The 22,494-nt window shown below is 43.4% G+C and overlaps 1 protein-coding gene across 2 annotated transcripts in view; it reads left to right on the top strand.

The window, feature by feature from the left end:
• The window catches only part of RASSF5 (Ras association domain family member 5), a 101,056-nt gene continuing 78,562 nt past the window's right edge, over positions 1-22,494 (top strand). Inside the window, exon 1 of one of the 2 annotated variants that reach the window (XM_083745576.1) lies at positions 1-732. In XM_083745576.1, the coding sequence (XP_083601702.1) occupies positions 57-732 (676 nt within the window). In that variant the 5' untranslated portion in view covers positions 1-56. Of the gene's footprint in view, positions 733-16,798; positions 17,195-22,494 lie in introns of those variants that run through there. The other variant, XM_083745577.1, reaches the window with a different exon arrangement.

Genomic DNA, 22,494 nt, shown 5'->3' with positions numbered 1-22,494 from the left:
GCCGGCCACCCTCCGGCAGGTCGGAGCTGCTTGGGCCGCCCGCCCGCCTGCTCGCCATGGCCATGGCTTCCCCGGCCATCGGGCAGTACCCTTACCCGCTGCTGCTGGAGAAGGAGCAGCAGCGCTTCCTGCAGAGCCTCAGCGCCAACGAGAGGAAGAAGATCCTCAAGCGCTCGGCTGCCAATGACCTGAAGCCGCTGCCGCAGCCCCGGCGCAGACAGCCGCCCGAGCCCGCGCAGCAGCCGCCGCCCCACGTCCAGGGGGGCAGCATGGCGCAGTGGGGCGACGACGGGAAGGCTGCGCCCGAGCGCGACGCGACGTGCGCCCCCGCCGCCCTCTGGAGGCAGCACCTCGGAAGAGCCGCCGGCCCCGAGGCGCAGCCCAGGACCGACGCGTTCCTCGACGGCGTCCTGCTGGCCCCGGCGGACGACGGGCCGGCGCTCGGGGCTCCCGCCACCCCCCGCGAGGCCCCGGCGTCTCCGGGCACGGCGGCCAAGCCGGCCCGCTCGGGGCTGCCGCACCACCCGCACCCGCAGCACCACCACCGGCTGCGCCTGAGGTCCGCGGCGCCGCGGCTGCTGCCCGACGTGCGCACCATCTTCGAGCAGCCGCGGGACCCCCGCGTGCGGGAGGAGAAGGGCGAAGGGCACCGCTTCGAAGCCGTCGCGCTCTGGAGGGGCTGGTGCGACCTGTGCGGGGAGGCCGTGCAGCAGCGGGCGCTGCGCTGCGCGAGTAAGTGGCTCGGCTCGGCTTTGCACGTCGAAGGGCTCCCTCCCCTCCCTCTCCCTGTAGACGGGGCAGCCCCACGCTTTAGACAAGCCGGCGGAGGCGAGGGAAAGGCTCGCTGGTGGGGATCTGCTCTCTCCTGACCTGAAGATGACCCCCTAATATTCCCCTTCTATGTGATAAGAGGCAGTGCAGGTAGCAGATCCTCCAGTCCTTCCTAAAACGACGGCACCCCCTCCCCCCCCCCGTCCCAGGGTAGCTTCTCCTTGCCCCACCTTTGCAGGGGTCCCATCCTTCGTGGCGAGCAAGCAGATCACCTCTGCTGGCCCAGCCCGTTCTGATTTGTACACAGTCGATCCTCCCCTAATCCCTCCTGAATTGTCACTGCCTCTTTAAGAGCAAAGGGACTCTCCAGCCTCCTCTCCCCCGTCCCACCCCGTCACCCGGGGTCGCCTCTTTGCAGGTGAGTGATTCTCTGCGTACATAGCGCAATGGCGGGCCAAGGAGCCTCCTTTTGTAGGACACTGGAGATATTCGTGCCTTTAAAAAGACATTGATAATTTACTGTCCCGAGGTAGATAATAAACGCTGTAACCTTGTTGGATCCGATCTGCATTCCTATCAAAGCACTTAGAAGTCCTGGAGGAGAGAGCGCAGCTTTATGGGAAGTCTGGCTCAGGCACTGATTTATGTTCAAGACCTGAGTGCTAGAGCCCTTTTAAAAATTTCATGAGGTTATGTTGGACTATTTGCGGGCTTCTATTTAAGCTCCCGCTATGAGAATTTCAACCCTCTTTGATCCTAATTAGCAATTGGCTTACACATCCTTTGAGTATTCCATTCTGAAACTGCAGCACATCAATTAATTAATAAGTTGGCGCAGATGTGTCTTGCAAGCCCTCTTATCATCTGCACGTTGTTCCTCTAAAATGCTTAATCTTTTCAACTTCGTGTTCACCATTCAGTCTCCTGTTGGGATATTCCTATGTAAACACACCAACGGGATCGATCTGAACATTTGATGTACAGACTTTAGATAGGTTACTAGGTGTTCAGAAGAATGTCAGCTGTGTTCCCTTCCAAGGTGCTTATTTGTTAGGGAGGAGAAATTACTTTTGTGTTTTCCATTTTACTTTGCTGTTCCGCCTCTTAAACCTTCAAGTGGTTCCCTTCCTTGCTCTCTGACTTGTGTGATCATTTACTAACCTGTTCCATTGCTGCTGTTTACCACACTGTTGCCAGTCTTTTCCATAGGAGCCTATCAGTAAATCACTTGATGATAGTTGGGTGTTCTGTGCATGACTTGTGTACGATTTGGTTAGAACTGTTGTGCTTTTTGATGTTGTCTCTCCTTTGCAGAGTTATGACTTTTATGCCATTAAATTTTGCCACTGGAAGTTTTACATGGCAATTCTGTTTTTAATTTGAATGTGGAATTTTATTTCAAAACAGGAATCTTTGAAACTTGGAGTCTGTTGATTGCTTTGGCAGGAATTGCATGCAAAATCTTAAAAGCTATCTAGTGCAGCCAGTTACATGCTAACAAACAAAGACAGTTAAGTACTAAATAGCTGTTGCATGCTGCCAGCTATAAAACACCATTACTTGTCAGCTGGTACAAGTATGAAACACTGTTCAACATTGAATTAAAATATCAGTCAAATGTGAACAAATTAAAAGGCCTGTGCATTCATAGCTAGGACTACAAATCAGGTAGGAAAATGCCAGGATAGACAGAACAGGGTCTGCCTTTTATTTTTTAACCCCCCCACACACTGTAACCTCGTTGGGGGCTCTTCAGATCACCTGCTTGTTGAGCATTTGTCCTGATTTATTTTATTTGAAAATGTATTCTTGGCTCTTTCATAAGATAATAAGGACATGTGTCAGACATTGGCTATTTCACAAGCATTAACTCTAATTTGTTTTTTTGGAGGGGGCAGGGTAAATGACGTTGTATCAAAGCAAATGTTACCGTACACTTTCTAATGCATTTTCTTGTCACTTCCCTTATCACAAAAGTCCAGTCTTTCGGGGAAGTGTGTTGTGTAAGACATGACAATCGACTACAATGGCACAACCTGAATTTGCTGGTGTATGATTTGAATATGATTGGGCTTGTGCCTCCTGGCCCCATCTCCAGCCTCCATATGTTCATGTGTATCGTTTATACAGAGGCTGCATGTCTACACCTGAATGCACAGAGAGTCATGTGACCCAGGGCTCTGAAAAATGAGGGAGGGGCTCCATGCAAACACTGCACTTGCACGTGAGGAGGTTGGAAGCAGGGCTAGGAGGCAGGACCCCAGTAAGCCCCTTCAAGATGCCTAGAACCAGGGGTGCCAACTTGAAAAAAATATTGGGAGCACCAGGTAAGCCCCACCCCACACAATCAATCACATGACATGGTGCACACAATTTGAATGGCAATGCCCATTAACTTTGTGGGGGCTCTTCAAATATTTGACTGGGGAAGCCAAAGGGACCTCGGCCCCTGGGAGTTTGCTTCTATGCCTGGAGTGAATAAACAGGCTCATGATATACGTGCAAAGACTGGAGCAGCATAAGAGATGCCTAGCTTGCTTCACAGCTGTATCCCTTGCCTGTCCCAGGTTATCTGAATGAAATACATTTTTAATTGGATGGGGCATCTAGTGATTTGAAATATGTTTGTTCAGATGTGTTGTGTTTCTCTTGCAAATAACGCCAAAGCACCCAGTACTGCGACAGTGGCCTCTGCACATTTTATAAGCCATTCATTATTTGTTATGATGGCTGGATGAGCATGTGAACATTTTCCTGCGAGCAGTGCTGCTCCTGGCTGAGACCTCTTCTATGGCTAATACACATTTCCTGTTTTAGTGCTGAATTGTCACTTGTCTTAGAGGTAGCTACTGACTCTAGTCCTTTTGCATTTAATGATACTTTCTTCTGAGTACACATACAGGAGGTTGCACTGTGAATATTGCCTAAAAGTGAAAGGTGTTGCGTTCTTAAATGGCTAATAGAGTGATGTACGTTGTCTGGCTGACTGTACTTACTAGTTGTGTTCATGCTGCAATTCTGTTTGTGTGCATTTGCGTTGTGGTTTATTCTTTTTCCTGTGTGTGTGAAAAGTTGAATAAAAAGCACTGGCAATGCTGATCCACTTCAGGCATTTCAGTTCCCGGTAGCTGAGCCACAAGAGCAGACGTGGGAGACCTTTTGTCTATGGAAGGTGGGGCCTTTCCTGCAGTAGCATCTCCATGATGGAGTCCCCTCCCTGGGGAAATCTGTCAACTTTCCCTCCCTTTGTACTTTCAGGCACACTTGGAATACTTTTTTAAATTTTATTTAGAAAGATGAATTATTCAGGAAGGATGATTTGGGGTTTTTTCCATCTTTGGATGCTGGCTGGCTTTCATTAATCCGAAATGACACCCATTAAGAGTGGCCTAAAAGATAACACTTTCCCAGAAAAGCAATCAGCAGACATAGATAGGTTGGATTAAAGTCTTTTATGTTCCAAATTTTAACAAATTAAAAGTTTTTTCTTTGGGTATGTGGTACAGGTGAGTTTAACAAGATTTCCCTGTTGTTGTTGTTTTTTTAAAAAAGGAGATATAAGATACATTCTTTTGTTTACCCTGGCAGAAGTTCTGATTGTCATAATTGTCATAATAACTTTAGCATATTTACGGGGTGTGTAGTGGGTGGGATAGGCACCATTTTCCTGGCACCCCTGCAGAAATGGGGCAACTCTCTGCCAACCCTGGGGCTGGTGTGGTTAGCTTCCTCTCCTGGCTGCCCTGGGCTTCTTTGGAAGGAAGGGCAGGATATAAATCAAATAAATAATAATTGCTGATGGGAGTGAAAAGAAGAAAAACCTGTGTCCACAACCCCCTCCTGTTCTGCCCACAGCAAAACAGCAGGGCAGTGGATTTGCCCATGTATGAAGTATTTTGGATTCCTCTTCTAAGTAAGACTTTCAGCACACCTATCGGAGAGGGCATTATTTTCCTTGCATTAAGCATGTTTGCGTGTGTGGTCAGTACATTGCTAGTGGTTTTCAGCTGAGAGTGTGCCTTTTGCCTAAATCTGTCCTATAAACTGACTTGGGTTTTGAACTAGGAGCTCTCAGCTCCTGGTCTCCTAATCATTAATCTGCACTTAGCAGCCATTACATCTCAGTTCAGCAGAGGAGGGAAGAGAAGGGATACAGGGCCACTCCACTGGCACAGCTGAGAGAACAGAAACCTTTGTCAGTTTCTCCTCTTCAAACTTTCCCACTGCAGCTGGCTATTAGAAGAACTTGTAGCAGTCGTTGCTCATTTCTTCCTTCTCCCTCTCAATCCATTTTCCTTTTGTGTTGCCACTTTTAGTGGGTAGGGACTGCCTTGTTTGTTGTGAGTATGATCTTGCACTCTTGTTGCTAGTGCTAAATTTAAATTGATCACGTCTCAATACAGGATTCCACTGTGCATTTCATAATTGTCTTGGACTACCCTACATTCCTGCACTTGACGATGTGTTTGTGTGTTTCCTGCTTGATCTTCCAGATCCAGTGCAGTCATTTTTATTGTTTTCTGTTTAAGGGAGCCCATTGCTGCTAATGTAGTCTTAAATGGATTATAATCGAACCATTATTTTCAGCAAGCATAGTCTTTAATACTTCTTTTGGTTTGATCCAACATTTGCTAACATTTGAAAGCTTATCTCTGCAGTTGCTAAATAACATTTCCCCCATGAGGATTAATCTAATTAATCCAACTTTCTCTGCTTTCTGGACATAACTATAATCTTCTTGGGGGAGTCTGCTTTATTAGAAGTGTTTTTAGAGTTAAGGGTGGCTCCTAGAAATTAAGAGTATACCTTCTTGCCGTATTAGGCAAGACTAAACCCATCTTTCCAGCGTCATCTTCATGCCCAGAACTGGGTGTGGTGTTTAAATTGTTAGTATGTCATAGATTTATAGAGTAGGATGTGATAGGATATGTTTCTGTTTCCTGTTCTTTCTAAAATTCCTTATGCTTGTCTGCCTTTTTAATACTGCAGTGCCTTGAATTGTATTTTCATGCACCTAATCACAGTCACTACTAGAACTATTTGTTGAAGAGTAACTGCTGGTTTATAGTCTTGGTTTGCGCTTAATAATGTGGCAGCATGTGTGTATTCGCAGTGAAAACCACAGCTGCCTTTCTACTCAGAACTAAGCCATGGTTTGGCTTAGACTTGTGCTTAGAGTGTTGTTCTTGACTTACCATTTATGGTTGGTCTGGAGCTGCCAAACCACAGGGCTGGGTTTGGTCATAATGCAGAACAGCCAAACCATGGCTTAGTAGCACTGCTGGAGCAGCACTGAGTGAGGAGAGAAGCAGCCACATTTCTTTCCTGTGAATTATCCAGGAAATTATCATGCTTAGCTATGGTTTGTCTTATCTTTAGCTTAGTATGAACTGGACCATGATCTGTGTGTGAGTGGAGAAACAAATACGTTAGAAACATAATCCCATTAATTTGCCTTAAGTACTTCTCTCTGTGTGGGGTTGCAAGCTTTAATCAATTCACTGGGGTCATGAGGTGCACAGAATCATAGAGTTGGAAGGGACCCTGAGGATCATCTGGTGACGTTCTAGTCCAACCCAAATATGCAGCTGTCCCATATGGGGATCGAACCTGCAACCTTGTCATTCTCAGCATCATGCTCTAACTAACTGAGCTATCCATGACTGACATGTTTTTTAAAAAACAAAAGCTAAGAGTACAGGGGCCGTGTTGGCTTTGGGACAAGTACATGTGTACCCCCTGTACCCAACCTGTTGGTGACCCTGCTCAAGTGCAGCACTAATCTCCAGTTTAGCATCTAAAAGAGCCGTTTGAGTGCTGCTGTGGTGGCTGCATGGGCGCACCATTTTATTCATTGCTGAGATGGATTTGATGAAAAAAGATGTGTCAAAATGCTTTCCCCCTTTCAGTTTATATCCCAAGCTTAAATAGACAGGTTTATCCTGCATTGCACGCTATTGTGGTTCTCTCTGGGTACAAAGGGAGTTGATGCATCTCTTGGAAGCCATAGGCAAGAAAACACAACGCACACACACCCTCACTGTAAGTGGACCTGAGCATTTCACCCACTCTTGACCAGAGACTTGGTGACTTTCATCTCTGAGTTTAGGATTCCAGCAAAACATGCAATCAGTCTGTCACTGTTGCCCACTAGGAAGATGTATAGCTATTTAAAAAAAAAAAAAATTCATCGAGGCAGCCTGCCAGCTTGGATGTTGCTGCTTAATAAGCTTTGCAGTCCAACATTTTGGCAAGGGATAGAGCTGGCACAAGCCTCAGAGCATCTCTTCTTCTAGCCTGACAGCGTTGCAGTTTGTTTCCCTGCATGGCGGGAGAGCTTTCCTGCTCCTGTAGCCAAGTGTTCGTGTGCTGACCCCTCTTCGCTGCCATCCTGATTTCACATTTTGGCTTTCCCTCCAATTTCCATCTCCATTTTAGTATTTCTCTCTGCGATGTACGCAGACACAGAAGAGTGGCTGTGGCTCAAATCTGTTCTTTCAGAGCCATTTGAAAATGAAGGGCGATTGGAAGAGACAGTAGACACCATACGGTCCTGCTGCATCATATTAATGCTGCAACATTATGCACAGCTCTGTGATTTTGTTGCAACAATATGTCACAGTTGGTCAGTTTTTTTCCATTGAAATTTTTGTGCAGATGGAATGTTCACAACAGCATGAATTCTACCCCATCTTTACAGCTCTGGCCCTTTCTGGGCTTGGATACCCTGCCCACAGTAATCCATTCTCTAAACCTACTGTTTAGACTCTTGGGGCTGCCCCTTGAAGACAGTCCAGCAGCGGCAGCTGGTTCAGAATGTGGCTGTGAGAGTTCTGAGCAGTGTGGCAATGTGGATTCATACAACACCAGCTCCCTAGGAGCATCTTTCTCCATATCTGCCAATTCAGTTCCTGAATTATGCTGAGGAGGTTCTTCTCTCCTGTCAAGGACAAAGTCTCCTCTGTGGGGCTACCCTGGCTGTGGAACTCCTTCCCCTTGGAGGTACAGTTGTCTCTCTCACCCATAGAACTGAATGGTCCCAGATCCTTTCTTCCTTTCTTTCATGAGTTCCCTTTAACCATTAACCATGGTTAATGATCGCCAGGTTTCAACCTTAACAAGAAATTGCAATTGCTGAAAAAGAAACCAGCTGTCTTATAAACCTGGTGCAAAAGTTTTTCGGAATTCCAGCTGAGTTTTTGAGTTATGTATATACAAATATACATTTATAGTCTCTTTATAGTGAGCAGTGTGGTATCCGCAGCAGAATGTGTATGTGTTGTCAATAATTGCTTTTTCTTATCAATTGCATGCAGAAACATATTTACATAGACAAATTCCATATCCTGGATATATAAGTACTGATGAAAGCCTGTATCTGAAGCCGGGGAAGATTTAGTGCCAAACATCTTAAGTAATTATTCTAAGTAATTCTCTGAATTGTTAGATTGTGCTCTCTTTTTAACAGAAGAAAAGCAGCAGCAAGTGCTGACTCCGAAAGGGGGTTTTTGCTTGGTGGTTTTTGGGTTTTTTTAATGGGAACTAAAATGGTTCTCTTCAAATCTGCACATCATAACAAAAAATCCCTTCTTGATGCCATTCTTCATTCAGCAGACACTCCCTTTCCAAAAGAATGATGTTGGGCAGATTCCTCTTTTGCTTTTTGTGCTACAATTAAACCTGGGTGTGTACTGATCAGAGAGAACTCATGTCAAAAGTGCAAATGCATGGTTTCCTTTTGACATTTTGCTTTCTGTAGGCTTTGGGGGAACAAGCCTATTTCAACAACTCCTACAAATACAGTGGTACCTTGGGTTAAGAACTTAATTCGTTCTGGAGGTCTGTTCTTAACCTGAAACTGTTCTTAACCTGAGGTACCACTCAAGCTAATGGGGCCTCCTGCTGCTGCTGCGCCACTGGAGCATGATTTCTGTTCTCATCCTGAAGCAAAGTTCTTAACTCAAGGTACTATTTCTGGGTTAGCGGAGTCTGTAACCTGAAGCGTATATAACCTGAAGCGTATGTAACCCGAGGTACCACTGTATTGCTTTTGAGGCTGGCTGCTTACATTGTCAATGTTTAGTTGACAGTTCAGAGAGGTACATCTGAAACAAGGTTTGTTTGCTGCAGAAGGCAGTAGGTCCTAGCAGGCAAGGTGTTAAACTGGGCTATTCAAGTTCACATAGCCAGCCTGCAAACTCCCATTCACTTGAACTTGCACCTGTTGTGGTGTGAGAAGGGGCTTTCCCCACAAAACCAGTTGCTGAGTCCTGTATGAGGAATATGCACTTAAAAATAAATAAAAATGAGCTCCTTTTTGTGCATCACTGATATTTAAATATGAATCACCAGGCATGAATTTGTTCATTATTATTTTGTACAGTGGTACCTTGGGTTAAAAACGCTATGGGTTACGAACTCTGCTAAGGTTAAGAACGGTTTTGGGTTAAGAACGGACCTCCAGAACGAATTAAGTTCGTAACCCGAGGTACCACTGTATACTCTTTAGGTTATGTTAAGTACTATAGAAATAAATGCCAATATTAGTGATGATGTCCAGGACACATCCATTCTGCTTTTCTTCTGAGGGGAAGGGAAAATCCCTTGTCACAGCTGATATAAGGAACTGAGGGTCCACAGGGTAAGCCTTAGGATACAGTGGGAAGGTTGAAGAAACCAGAGGCCTTTCTCCTGGGCATAGTTGACCAATCGGTGTTAAAGAAGGATATAACTTTCTTTATGTATGCCACAACAGCAGGAAGAATACTTATCGCAAAATATTGGAAGACACAAGATCTACCCACTTTGGAAGAATGGCAGATGAAGGTGATGGACTATATGGAATTGGCAGAAATGACCGGCAGGATTCGAGACCAGGGAGAAGAGTCAGTGGAGGAAGATTGGAAGAAATTTAAAAACTATTTACAGAGATATTGTAAAATTAAGGAATTATAGAATAATGTTGGATTGGAACTAAGTGGTTTCTAGCTGTGATGGGTTAAAAGAATATGAAAAAATGGGTTTATATAAGTAAAAATCTAAGATTGTAATAATTTAAGAATAAGATCTGGGTAGTAAAAAGAGGGAAAGAAATTGTTGAATTAATAATTTGATTTGGAATACAAAAAAGGGTGGTATGAGGAGGTCCGAGAAACAAGTAAATGAAAAATAAGGAGATGGAAAGATTGATTGTTTTTAACAATTTTTGTTTGATATTTTTGCTTTTTCTGTTTTTTTATTTTTTGTAATGTAAAATCCTTAATAAAAATTATTATTAAAAAAAAAAATAGGATACAGTGGGAAGGGCCCAGGGTGACCACTCCCTGGGGAAAAAAGAGATACATTTGTGGTGGGATTTTTTTATTATGCCAGGACATGCATGGAAAGGAAGTTGAAACAGATCTGGTAAATGTTAAATTGTCAATTTATTCAGCAAGTGAACTACAGGCAACCCTCAGCTTTATGCTGGGGTCTCATAGAGTCAAAGCACACTGGATTCAATAAGTGGGTGGGATTGCCAAAGTCTTTTTTTCCTGGATCCCTTTTTATTTTTAAAAATGGCCAAGCGTGTAAAGCTGAAAGGGCACAAGTTAAATGTGGGCAAGTTGTGAGTTACTTGTAATGTAAACTGGACCACTTCAGCTTTGTTTGTGAAAGTGGTTGTGTAATTACGGTTCTACACAGGGTTGGCAAGGCAATATAAGTTCCCACCTGAGCAATTTACAGTGTCTCAGCATATTCTAGCGATGTCCTTATTTAATAGGAGGCCTCCATTTTGAGAAGCTTGGAATCTTCTGAGGCCTTCAGGTGAAAGGGTCTTGGAGTTGAGCACCTTTTCCCCAGCCCTTCTCCTGAAAACTAGTTGAGGTATTGGGCATGTTAATGTTATTTGAGTTGTTGCAGCTGCTCCATATATACACTCTATTATTATTCTAGGGTATTGTGCTGCTGAGTAGAAGTATGTGTATCACTGCTACACCTCTGCAGTTGAAAACTCTTCACTATGGCCTACTGAATAACACTCTCAGTTGCCCAGGCTTTAAAGGAGAAAGAATGATTGTTATTGTCTTGAAAGAATACTTCCAGAATTGAACTGCTTGCATTTATCATTTTATTAGCCTTTTAAAATAAAGCACGCATAGGCTCCCCCACCCCTCATCTCTCCTCTTCTGCTTTCCTGGTTAGTGCATGCAGTGATTTGCCCCCCCCCCCCTCAGCAGACCCAGATGGCTGGCCAGCCAGGTGTGACCGTTGCATTTTGAGAGACCATAAAATGCTGATTGCTCCACTTGAGTGTCTGTGGCATGTTGCTTGCAATCTAACCCCAAAGCAGCTGGTAACACAACTTGATGTTCCACTGGAATCTCGGTCAGATCAGGCGGTGGAGCCATAATTCTAAGTGACAGAAGCAAACCTTTGGTGTCAGATGCTCTCCCTCATGGATATCTAAATGATCCTCTTCTCTCTCATTTTAAGGAAATCTGTGTGCCGTTATTGATAGGGAAGAGTCATGGAATGTATAATGCCTAGAACTTACTCTCATAATAATGTAATAACATGTGGGATGCTTCCTTGGAATCAGGCATTGGTTACACCTGTACCTTTGGCAAGTGAGTTTGCTTTCTGGTTAGGTATTACCCAAACAAGCTGCCTTGAAATTGTGTTTGGAGCATAAGATGCTGCCTTAGACCATGGGTCCATCTAGTTCAGTATTGCCTACAGTCCCTGCTCTGCACAGGCTGGTAGAGGCTCTCCAAGATTTCAGTATTTTTGCATTTACTACATTTATAACCTACGTTTCCTCCAAGGAGCTCAAAGGGGCATACATAGTCCCTCCACCCCACCCTACCCCATTTTATCCTCACAATAATCCTGTAAGGTAGGTCATGTTGAGAAAGATTCCCGTATGTGAACATAACCACGCCTCAGAATGTGAGACGTCACACAGAACTGTTTAACCCTGTAAATTCTGATTCTCCTCACAGGTTGCCTTGTGGGGTTGATGGGTGAGGAGGGATTTGAACCCACATCTCCCTAATCCTGGTCCCCAGTCAAAACCATTGTGCCACATGGGCTCTTGAGGTTGAACCTGAGCTTGAGGTTTTAAGCATGCAAATCATGCTCTTCCCCACAATTATACAACCTGAAATCCAGCCCCTGGTGGAGCACTGTATATTTATTTTAATTTGCATAACAACATCTATGAGGAGAAATTCAAATGTAATAAGTGTGTTCTGTTGCAAACACTCTTTGGATTGTTTGTAGTTGACTGTGTGAAGAGTGAAATGTGTGTTTTGTCCCTAGCTGAAGCCAGAGAGAGAGATTGGGTGGGAGCTAAATTGGCAGGTTGTCAAGATGCTGCATCTAAACCAGCACTGTGGCTGAGGCTAACTGTGTAACTTCGTGAGATTTCAGTTATGAGAGTTGGCAGTAGGATCCAATTGGTCAGGATGTTACAGTCCTTCAGTGGACGTTCTAGTCAGAAAAAGCGCAGGCTCCTGCTGTTTGAAAGCTCAGTTGGGCAATCTTTGGGAGACTGAAGAGATTTGCCAATGAACTAAACAAGAGATTCTGAAAAGCCTTTAGCAAGCCTGTGAGAGTCTGGAGCTGCGAAGCAGCCAGAATCCAGAGAAGAGAAGAGGGGAGCTGAGGGTTCTTTGTGGCAGCAGGCAGCTGCTGAAAAGGAAGGTGCCAACATCTCCAAACTTGAAATCTCTGAAGTAAGAAGCTAAGGTGGCTTGCAAAGGAAGAGGACCACACTAGCACTAGTTCTTGGGGATAGCTAAATTCATAATACCCTCACAACAACCCTGCGAGGTTGGTCAGGATTGAAAGGCAGTGACTGGCCCACTGAGCTTCATGGCTGAGGGAGGATTCAAGCCCTGTCTTCCCAGTTCCTAGTCTTACATTCTAACCATGATACCACATTCCTTCTCCATTGAGCAGGCTCTCTTACAAACAACAACAACCTGCTTAGTCCAATTAGTTGCTTTATTTTTTAGGATATTGGGAAGTTGCTTCGCTACAAGGCTTAAGAGGCAGCTGTGGCTTCTTCTTTGCATCAGTTGCTGTCCTTGTCTCTTGTCTGCCCTTAAAAGCAAGCCCTGCAATTCTTGTCACACTTCCCTATGATTCACGGAACTGTGTAAATTTTTAATAACCCCTTTGTCTTTTGTAAGTGTTTGTTTTAGGCTGCTCATACCTTTAGTAGGTGTGGGCATTCTTTTGACAGTACTATGCAGGAAATAATAGCTATTAGAGAATTTCTGTTCTGCCATTGCTCCTTCAAATGGGAGTGGGTAAGATTTATTTTTTTCACCTTCTGTGGCTGCTTTTGAATCTTCCTGTCTTTAGTAACACACACACACACAGACACACAGCCAGGTCTCCTCCTCAAATTGTTTCAGATGTGATATCTGCTACTCCTCATTTATGGCATGCTAAACTGCTTGGTTTTTTAAGGTTTGTGGGCTATTTACACTTTTAAAAACTGTTCTGAGAATGGAGGTGGCAGCTTCATGAACAGGGGCGGAGGAAGGGGGGTGCAGGGTGTGTGGTCCACCCCAGGTGTCATCCCTGGGGTGGTGACATCACAGCGCCTCCCCCCCTGGGATGCTCGCTGCGGGGGCAGCACCCCCGTGGACAGCTAGCCCTGCCCTGGAACGCTCGCCCTGCCCCCATGGACAGCTACCTCCGCCCCATGGACAGCTAGCCCCACACCTGCGGGTACAGCATGTGCTCCGGGGGCCGGAGCAGCTAGCTCTGCCTCTGTTCATGAGTGACATAGGGGGCAGTCAATCAGGGTTGTGTATAATGCTGCTCTGAGGAAGGGAGAGGCGTAGCCAATCAGGACTGTGTACAGCTCTACTCTGAGGAGAGGGGGAAATGTGGTTTCATGGCTGACACAAAGTGTAGCCAAAAGTATGTCCAGAACACAAGCTCACTTTGTGTGTATGAAGGGGTAAATGGGATGGTGCCACTGGTCCCAACCCCAAAGTAATGTGGCTTCCCCTTACTCACCACCTGACACCTGCCTGCTAAGCATAGACACCTGATCCAAGGAAGCTTATAAGAGTTGACATCCTGATCACAAATGGTTCCAGTTCCCAGGAAAATGTATATGTGTAGTCTTTGGCTCAGGCATTCGTGACCTATGTAGGAACAGCCAATCTGTGACCCTCCAGATGTTTTAGACTACCCCTGGCATGGCCAGTGGTGAGGGATGATGAGAGTTTTGGTGTTAACAAGGGCCACAGGTTAGCCACTCTGTCCTAATGCATTGGCAGTGTTTGAAATTAGCAAGGCGCCTGTGGCATTTTGTACCTGTCTATCGGCCACTTGCAACCAAGTGAAGATGCCTGGATGCCAGGATGGTGCCTGACATGTCCACCATCTGGAGGTACATGCCTGGGGTTCATTGGATCTGGACTGTTTTCACACACTAATACCACATCCTATAGAATTCTATCAGTTATATTTTATTTGCACAATCAAAATGAATTTCAGGAACCAAAATGCTTTTTCTGGGCAGCTTGAGCAGGAGCAATGAACAATGTTATAGTTAATTCTTGTAGCTAATAATTAATAATTAATACCCCACCCATCTGGCTGGGTTTCCCCAGCCGCTTTTGTCTTCCCCCACCCCACTGCCCTGCTCACAGTTGTGAAGAATATTCCTGGGTTATGAATGGCCTATGTCACAATTAATTTAAAAAGATAGGAATAGGCCAATGTACATGTGGACTGCCCGTGAATAAAGTGACTTTTCTTTAAGTTCTCTAAATTCTTAACCTAGCTCAAGGTTGTCATTTGAACTAGCCAGATGTTTAACTGGTAATCACAGTCAGTTCATCATTTGAAAAATAAGACTTTCCTTAAAATGGCAACCAGACATTCTGGTTTGGCAAATGTAACCTTGGTTTAAGGAGCCATTTTGCACCTAGTTTATGTATCCAAGTTTCTAACACTTCATTGTTGTCATCCTACCCATTTCTGCACACCTTGGGACCTGGATCCTGGAAGGCTTCTTCCATGCAGACCGTCCATATTCTAAGTTTATTGGATGAGGTGGTCCTGATTGTCATTCAGGCTGCTGAGATCCATCTTGTGACAACATGGAGGAGGGTCTTTTGCGTTGTAGCACCCAGTTTATACACTTGGATTGAAGGGGACTACAATACTTACTTTCCCATAGTAGGTTCCTTGCTAAAATTATGCACACCTGCAGCACTCTTAATGTAATATGGGCATTCTTATCTTGCAAATATTTTTCAGGCTTATTGTTTCCTGTTACAAATGGTGTCAAGTTCAAGTACACTGCTAAATACTAATAACAAACTTTCAGTTAATGTTTATAGGCAAATAGGGCTTTGTTTTGTTCCTGCCTTTTTGTAGTTTGTTCAGAAAAAAACATTATTCAGTTTTTAAGAAGCCATATATTTAAATGCACAGAGATCTTCCATTCGGTCTATTGCTTATTTGAAAACATAAGGCCATAATGAATGTGAGCATTTAAACAAAAAGAAAACATTGGTGTATTTATATTTGATTTTACATAATCAAGGTATTGCAAATAGTTGTTTTGACTTTCAAATGGCAATGGAAGGACGTTTAATTGAGATAACCTTATCACTTCATAGCCATTATATAAATTGGTCCTTGATGGCTTAATATTTTCTGACCAAGCTGTTCAGTAGAGATTGGATATTCTCATCTAGGGCAGAGAAGGTTTAATGTCCCCCTAGGGGTTAGGGTGAATGTGATTGCCTGGAGAGTGAACCTTTTGTAAGCCACAAGAGGTTGAGCCTTTTGTGCTACAAAAGAGTAGTAGTTAGGGTTCTAAGGCTGCAATCCTTCAGTAAGCACCACTGGACTTAATGGGACTGAGTTAGTGCATAGGATTGCATTCTAAATGTATTTCATGGGTGTCTGCAGGTGTTTTTCTGATGGGGGTGGGGAGCAAATAAGCCAGTCAAATGTAACTAGCATCAGGGAACAGGTCTACCAAGTCTGGTAGATCTGATGGTTGAATGGAAGTGTGGTCTAGGTAGATCTGTCACCTGAGAAACTTGTATTACTGGCCTGACCTTTCATTGCATCTCAGTGGGTAGGCCTGCTGTCCATCAATGAGTAGACCTGAGTATGCCACTAGACATGTCCATACCAATTACAGCAATGCTCACCAGTATTTTGACAGCCTTGTTCTTTATAGCTACTCACGACAACTTTTAGGCTACTTCCAAAAACTTGTGGGCAACTGGTAGGGAGCATAATTTGAGGCTGAGGGCCATATTCCATTCTGGGCAACCTTCCAAGGGCCACATGGCAATGGTGGGTGAGACCAGAGGCAAAAATGGGTGGAGCAATGAATGGAAATGTTGCCTCTTTGTACAGAAAACTCATTTTTAAATGCATTCAAATGCCGCTCTGCATCCTCCATCTAGGCATGCACGAGGCATTACTGGAGTTCAAGGACCCATTCCAACCAAGGGAAAACACTTGGGGGCACAGCAGGCCAATGTGGGATGTCACCTGGGGAGAGTTTGGGGAGCTAGTCAGAGAAGCCTGCAGGGCTGCTTTTGTCCCTTTTGTCGGAGGCTCCCCACTCCAGCTAAGTACACTTAATTAGACTCAGTAGGACTTACTTCTGAGGAATCCACTAAAAAAACAAAGTGGGAATATCATCCCATGTAGCTAGTTCTAGAACAGTGCGAAGACATATATTTCTTGCCACAGAACAGCTGGCCTTATATTTGTAGCCAATCACCTGTTTAAAACTTATTAATACCTTGGAGATGAAGAAATAGGTTACTTGGCATATTAAGGTTACTGTTTTTATTGTACTCTAAAATAATATTGAGATTAAACTAAAATGCTGGCAGAAAATAGGAGCCAGCGGGCGCTGAGAATATTTGAAAGAAGCTTTGCAAAGAAAGGGATGGTTCCTGTTCTCTCTCATTACTGTAGCCTCTTCCGTTAGCTTGCGTTATCTTATCAGGCAAAAAGCCCCAGAAATAGAAAGTTTTCCATGCATTACAGGAGCAGCCGTGGAAGTTTGAGGACTGTGGTGTGCGCTTTTTAAGAAAATGCTAAACAAAAAGGTGAAGGGCAGGAGCTGAAAATTAACACTATATTGAGAGCTCTTCATTTTGCAACCTTAAGTTCCGGTGAACATGCATTTTCTGCTCCCAATAGCATTCCGCATTCAAGCACTGCCTGCCTGTCTGGGTTGCGTTTGCCAGAGGAGGCTATTGATCTTATGTTAGAAGAATGACAGAAGGGAAAGCAGAGGCTGCAGCTTGCTTTGGATTAGTAACAAAGAGAATACGCAAGATCTTCAGGCATTTCCCTAAGTCAAAATCATGGTCCGAGGGTCTCCACCTTCAACTCAAGAGGCCCAGCAGAGAGGCCTTGCTGGCTAAAGGTAGGCTGAAATCATTCCAACAAACTTCTGCACCAATTCTAATAACAAACCACAAGATATGGGGTAGTGGCCACCAGTAATGTGTACTCTAGCTTTAAGGTGTTAGTGCCAAAATTTTGATGCAGTTGGGCAGTCCAGTCATGGGTATAACAAAAACCTACAGTAATGGGAACTTTTTTTTTGTTACAGCTCATACCAGTGGTGCCTCAGTAATGTAGTACATCAGTAAATAACTGCACTTTCGCTTTGATAATAATTTGGTTCCAAATGCTAGACTTCTAAATGTAATAATGTGTCCCTAAATAATTTTCGAAGCATAATTTTGGTCCTTTTACCTATGTTGTGTTTTTCAGATCATACTTGGGCAAATGGAGTTACCAAGGCATTTTGTATATGGACTTTAATGCTGTAAGCAAATGTTGTTCTGGTGTTCCATTTGCCATTTAGAGCTCACTGCTAATGAGTATAAGAGGCTGAAAAACATTCAAAGTCATGGAAAATATATTAGACATATTTCTGTGCTCTGTTTTATTGCTCATGCTAATGGCATCCTCCTGGATTCTGTTATTTTGAACATCAAACGCTGAGTAGATACTATTTTTTTTCCTTCTGTAGTCTGTACATTGAGAAAACCATATGAACCTTAGATTTCTAAATATTTTGTAGAGGGAAATGACCTGTAAAATGAAGCCTAACCAGTTCTTTAGGGTGAGGTTGGCATGTTTGCTTCTACCTACCCTTGTTCATCGGTGACCTTTCAAGTTACTCAGAATATCTGAGAAGGGGAAAAGACTAACTTTAGAGCCTTTCTAAAGGATAGGTAGAAGGGTTATATACAACTCTAAATATGTTAGCATTACGTCGCTTTACTCTTCAGAGTTCGTATTGATTCCTTGCTGCCCCAATTTCTTTCTTTATTGTGTGTAAGACTGCATAAGTGATGTATTCAGGTAGAAGCCTGCCCATAATTTTCATCATTATGGGTATCCCATGACCTTCACAGAAACCAGGTTTAGCATCTGACAGCATGAAATGGGGACTGCCTTAGTCTTTCAAACAGGCCAACAATTATTCAACAATCATTTCCCTTCTTCATTTTTTGCCTCTGAATATGAGATGGAGTTATGGATTTAATAAAATCAATCAAACATGGATAGCCTAACTGAAGCCAGTGGGATAGATGTACTCAAGTGATATCCTGCTGTGCAGTCTAGTATAAAGCTATCAGAATTTTCACCAACTAATTTTGATTTCAGGGTCTCAAGTAAGTGTGGAGATTTATTTATTTTTGGACTCTGGGGTTGAATTCAGCTTATTAAATCACATCCTTTGTTTAAATTGACAAAGAGGAGACCATCAATCTATTTGGGGATTTCATCATTTGTCCTTCCTAGAAACATGGTGTGATGATGTCTGCCATTTTACAGCAATTATATATATTTCAAGCCCAAATAATTGCTTTCCGCAGCCTTCTTTTTACAAGCCAGGGAGAAACCTGTCTTGGAATAGGTGCTTCTGTCTAGCAGTTTTATGTACTTACTTCATTTTGGTTTGGGTTCTACAAATGTCATTATCTTAACAGAGTTATGTATGCTGTATCTTAATAAAAGTTGGTTTAGTCAACATTTCTGTTGGGTGTGTTCTAACTCATTGAGTTTTAATGATTTATGATACAGATTTTATATGTAGACACCAGACCTCAGGGCCGCCTTACCCATAGGCGCTAGGGGTGCGGGGCACCTGGGTGCTGGACTCTCAGGGGCGCCAGGCTGAGAGTCCGGGGCCTGAGAGTTGAGTCCGGGAAAGAGCTCGTCCACTGGTTGAAGCGCCGTGATGGGCTCTTCTGCGGCAGGCAGCTTTGTGCCGTGAGTTTAGAGGCGATCGAGCCAGCAAGACACTGAGGTGGCCAGCTGGCTCCGCCCTCCTGCATGCCTGGGACTGGGCAACCGGGGGGGGGGGGTGCTGGGCAGATTTTTGCACCCCGGTGCCGTATATGTTTAAGACAGCCCTGCCACACCTTCAAGAACAGATTTTCATGTGTGGGGTGCATAAAGGCTTTGCTGCCACTTCCAAATATGAAAATAGACCCAGGTGTTGCTACTTTAATAAACTGTGAGCTCTCCTGATTGTGTTAAAATGTTTCCTTGTTGCATGGTATATTTACATTGTAGTATATCAAGATTCCCACAGACAGTATAAAAAGGCCATGGGATATTTAGTTCCCTGTTTTTAACTGGGAATGCAACTTATTCTATTGAAGTTGCATTGTGGAAAAAATTATTATTATTTTTTAAATAAAAAAACAACAACACTTTAATATCTGTGTACAACGATGTGTCTTGCTTCCAGTGGCTCTTTGTGAGCAATGTCATGTGGCTTCATTCTAAAGCATAGACTGAGTTTCTAAAATTAGCTTTCTCAGCAAGTCACTGAAGTGATTATGCCCATTCAGGAGGTGATAGTGACCACAGGAGTGTTGCTCTTAACCCCCTCCCCCGAAGAAATGCCAAATGGCTGCCAAAATTGATCATTGACACAGTAATGAAAATGTTAGGGTTTCGGGAGTTGTTGCTGTTGTTTAGTCGTTTAATTGTGTCTGACTCTACAACAGCAACAACAACTGAAACCGTAACATTTTCTTTACTGTGTCAGTGATCAATTTTTGCAGCCATTTGGCATTTCTTCATTTTGAACTAGTTGTTTGCACTGGAGAACAATAAAACCCAGATTCTTGAATTTTGGTTCAAGCTTAGTTAGCATGTATTTTAGCGCTAGAATAAGGGAAGGTTTTGCACATATGAACAAGCACTAAGACCAGTACTAAGAATGTATTTGCTAGAGACTAAATGCAGTAAAGGAGAAAGGCACTATAAAAGTACCCTATTCATTAAGTGTGGAGCCATAATATAACAATTTCACAACTGACTTTTAAACCAGACTTAGTGTTTTAATTCCATGGCATACCACTTTCCCCCTCCAATTGAGTTATCATTCTTAATAGCTTCTCAGACTTAATTAAACACATGGGTTGCTTTGTCACAAGTTGCATTTCTCTGCAACCATGAATTATTGAATTATTACTTTTTATGGGAATGCTTGGAGAGAGAAATGGCGAGCTTTCGTTTGAGTTGTGAAACAATACCTGTGCGGAAATAAAATACAGTGATGGCATGCAGGCCCTTTCAAAACAGAAGAGTATGTTAACCAAGGAGAATATTTAGAAAGCTGTGCATGATCATGCTTGAAGTAATAACTTTCTGTAGAGGTCCAGAATGGTGCAATCAACTCAAATTATAACACATCAAATAAAGGATTTGCATTTGGTATGTAGTTCCTTACAGAGGCACTATCTTCTTAAGGAGATTGAGGGCCCCTTGCGTGGTGCTGTGCAATGCTGCACAAGACTACATGATCCTCTGATGCTCTAAGGGGCAGAACCTAACACCTCCTGAATATTGAGGGGGCTCAGCCCCCTTAAAAAATACTTTGGGGGCCTCGGCCCCTAGAAGTTGGAACGCCTGGTTCTTTATATCCAGCTTTTCCTGTCATTCAGTTTGTACAGTTCCGGTAGCTGCCTCAGGATTTTTTCTTGGGGTGTTGTCATGCCTTGCCCATGCCTGTACCTGTACCTGAATATTTTGTGTCTCTTTTGCTACTTCTGTGATTTCTGATGAAGCAGTATCTTCTGTTTATGTCTGGGGCTCACTAGCTGTCTTCTGCTTTTTGAAGTTGTTGCAGGTGTCTATAACTAAACAAGTAGAAACAGCTCTGTTTCTTGCCTTTCTTTCTGTGGCAACCTTATATCGACATCCCATGTGTCATTCTCTTATCCTTCAACCAATGAAAACAGTAGCACTACTTTTTTGTTTCCCAAGAAAAGCTTTTTCGCTACTGATTTTACCAAAAGCTTTGTCATCACTTTTGGTTTCTATTCTTCTGGGTTACTTTTGGTTTCTAGTCCTGGCCATCCCCACTTACCCCTCAAAAATCAGGTTCAGGTCCAGCAGTACCTGCAAGCTCCTCAACTGATCATAAAAAAGGTGCTGCAACTCTTTATATTATCATTGTGTTTCTAGGGTATCCAGATCTTACAACATTTCCACAGAAAATAATAATAATAATAATAATAATAATAATAATAATAATAATAATAATTTATTATTTGTACCCTGCCGATCTGGCTGGGTTTCCCCAGCCACTCTGGGCGGCTTCCAACAAAGATGAAAAATACACTAAAATGTCACATATTAAAAACTAAAATGTCAGGTAGTCGTTTATCGCTTTGACATCTGATGGGAGGGCGTTCCACAGGGCGGGCACCACTATCATTAGATCTGAACAGGTAGCATTCCTCTGAGTTGCCTGCTGGCCCAGGAAGGTTTTCCTTCAGAAAATTGCAAAGAGTCAAAATCTGGCAGCTACTCTCAGTAGACTCCCTAAACCTCTCATAGATCACTCTAAACCTATTGTTGACTGGCTGGATTTGTGTGTGTCTGTCTATATTAAAACAAATAAGTACATTTAGCATTTGAGGGGGCAAGTGCCCCCCTGCAGAAACCAAAGTGTACAAACTAACCACTCAGGGGCAGGGACCCAAGTTTTAGGGAAACTGCATATCTGGAACATGCAGAGTTATTTCTGGTGAAGTGGGAATTATAGAGAAGGTTTTGCTCATCTCTAATCTTAATTCCTTGCTAGATAGAAAATATTAATATTAATTCCTTGCTAGATAGAATATAGGGACATTAAGCTTTGCAAAGGCAAGCGGAATTATATAAATATAGACCAAGTGGGTTTGGACTGTTTATGTATCTTACATACATTGTAGGTGTCAGGAGAGAAAATAAAGAGGATGGACTAAAATTATCAATTTGTGTATGTTGTTGATGCTAATGTGGCACAAAGATGGTGTGTGATGGGGCAGCCAAGGAATCTCATATCCTAATGCACTAGGCCTCAGATTTCCTACTCCTTCCTCCCATTTTTTGATTCCCCCCCTTTGCTTATAAGACTGTTGGGCAAGTTCCACAGCTTAATGCCAATGAGGCCTCTCACTACCTGCTGTCTTAATTTGCACCTCAGAGACATAATAAATCAGCACATGCAAACTTATGTCATGCTATACCCATATTTTGATTGCTTTAAGTACTTAACAATACCCCTGGTGCGTAAGGATGGGAATGAATTTCTGTGTGTTGGAGTAAAAACATTTATTTACTGTCTTGTTGCTGTCTGTGTGTGCTGCTTTGCATCTTGTATAATACTGGTGATGTGTTAAAATAACCCTGAAATGGACATTC

The sequence above is a fragment of the Podarcis gaigeae genome (genome assembly GCF_964106915.1).
Source record: "Podarcis gaigeae genome assembly, chromosome: 6".
NCBI classification, from domain to species: domain Eukaryota; kingdom Metazoa; phylum Chordata; class Lepidosauria; order Squamata; family Lacertidae; genus Podarcis; species Podarcis gaigeae.
This window is presented reverse-complemented; position numbering and strand designations above follow the sequence as displayed.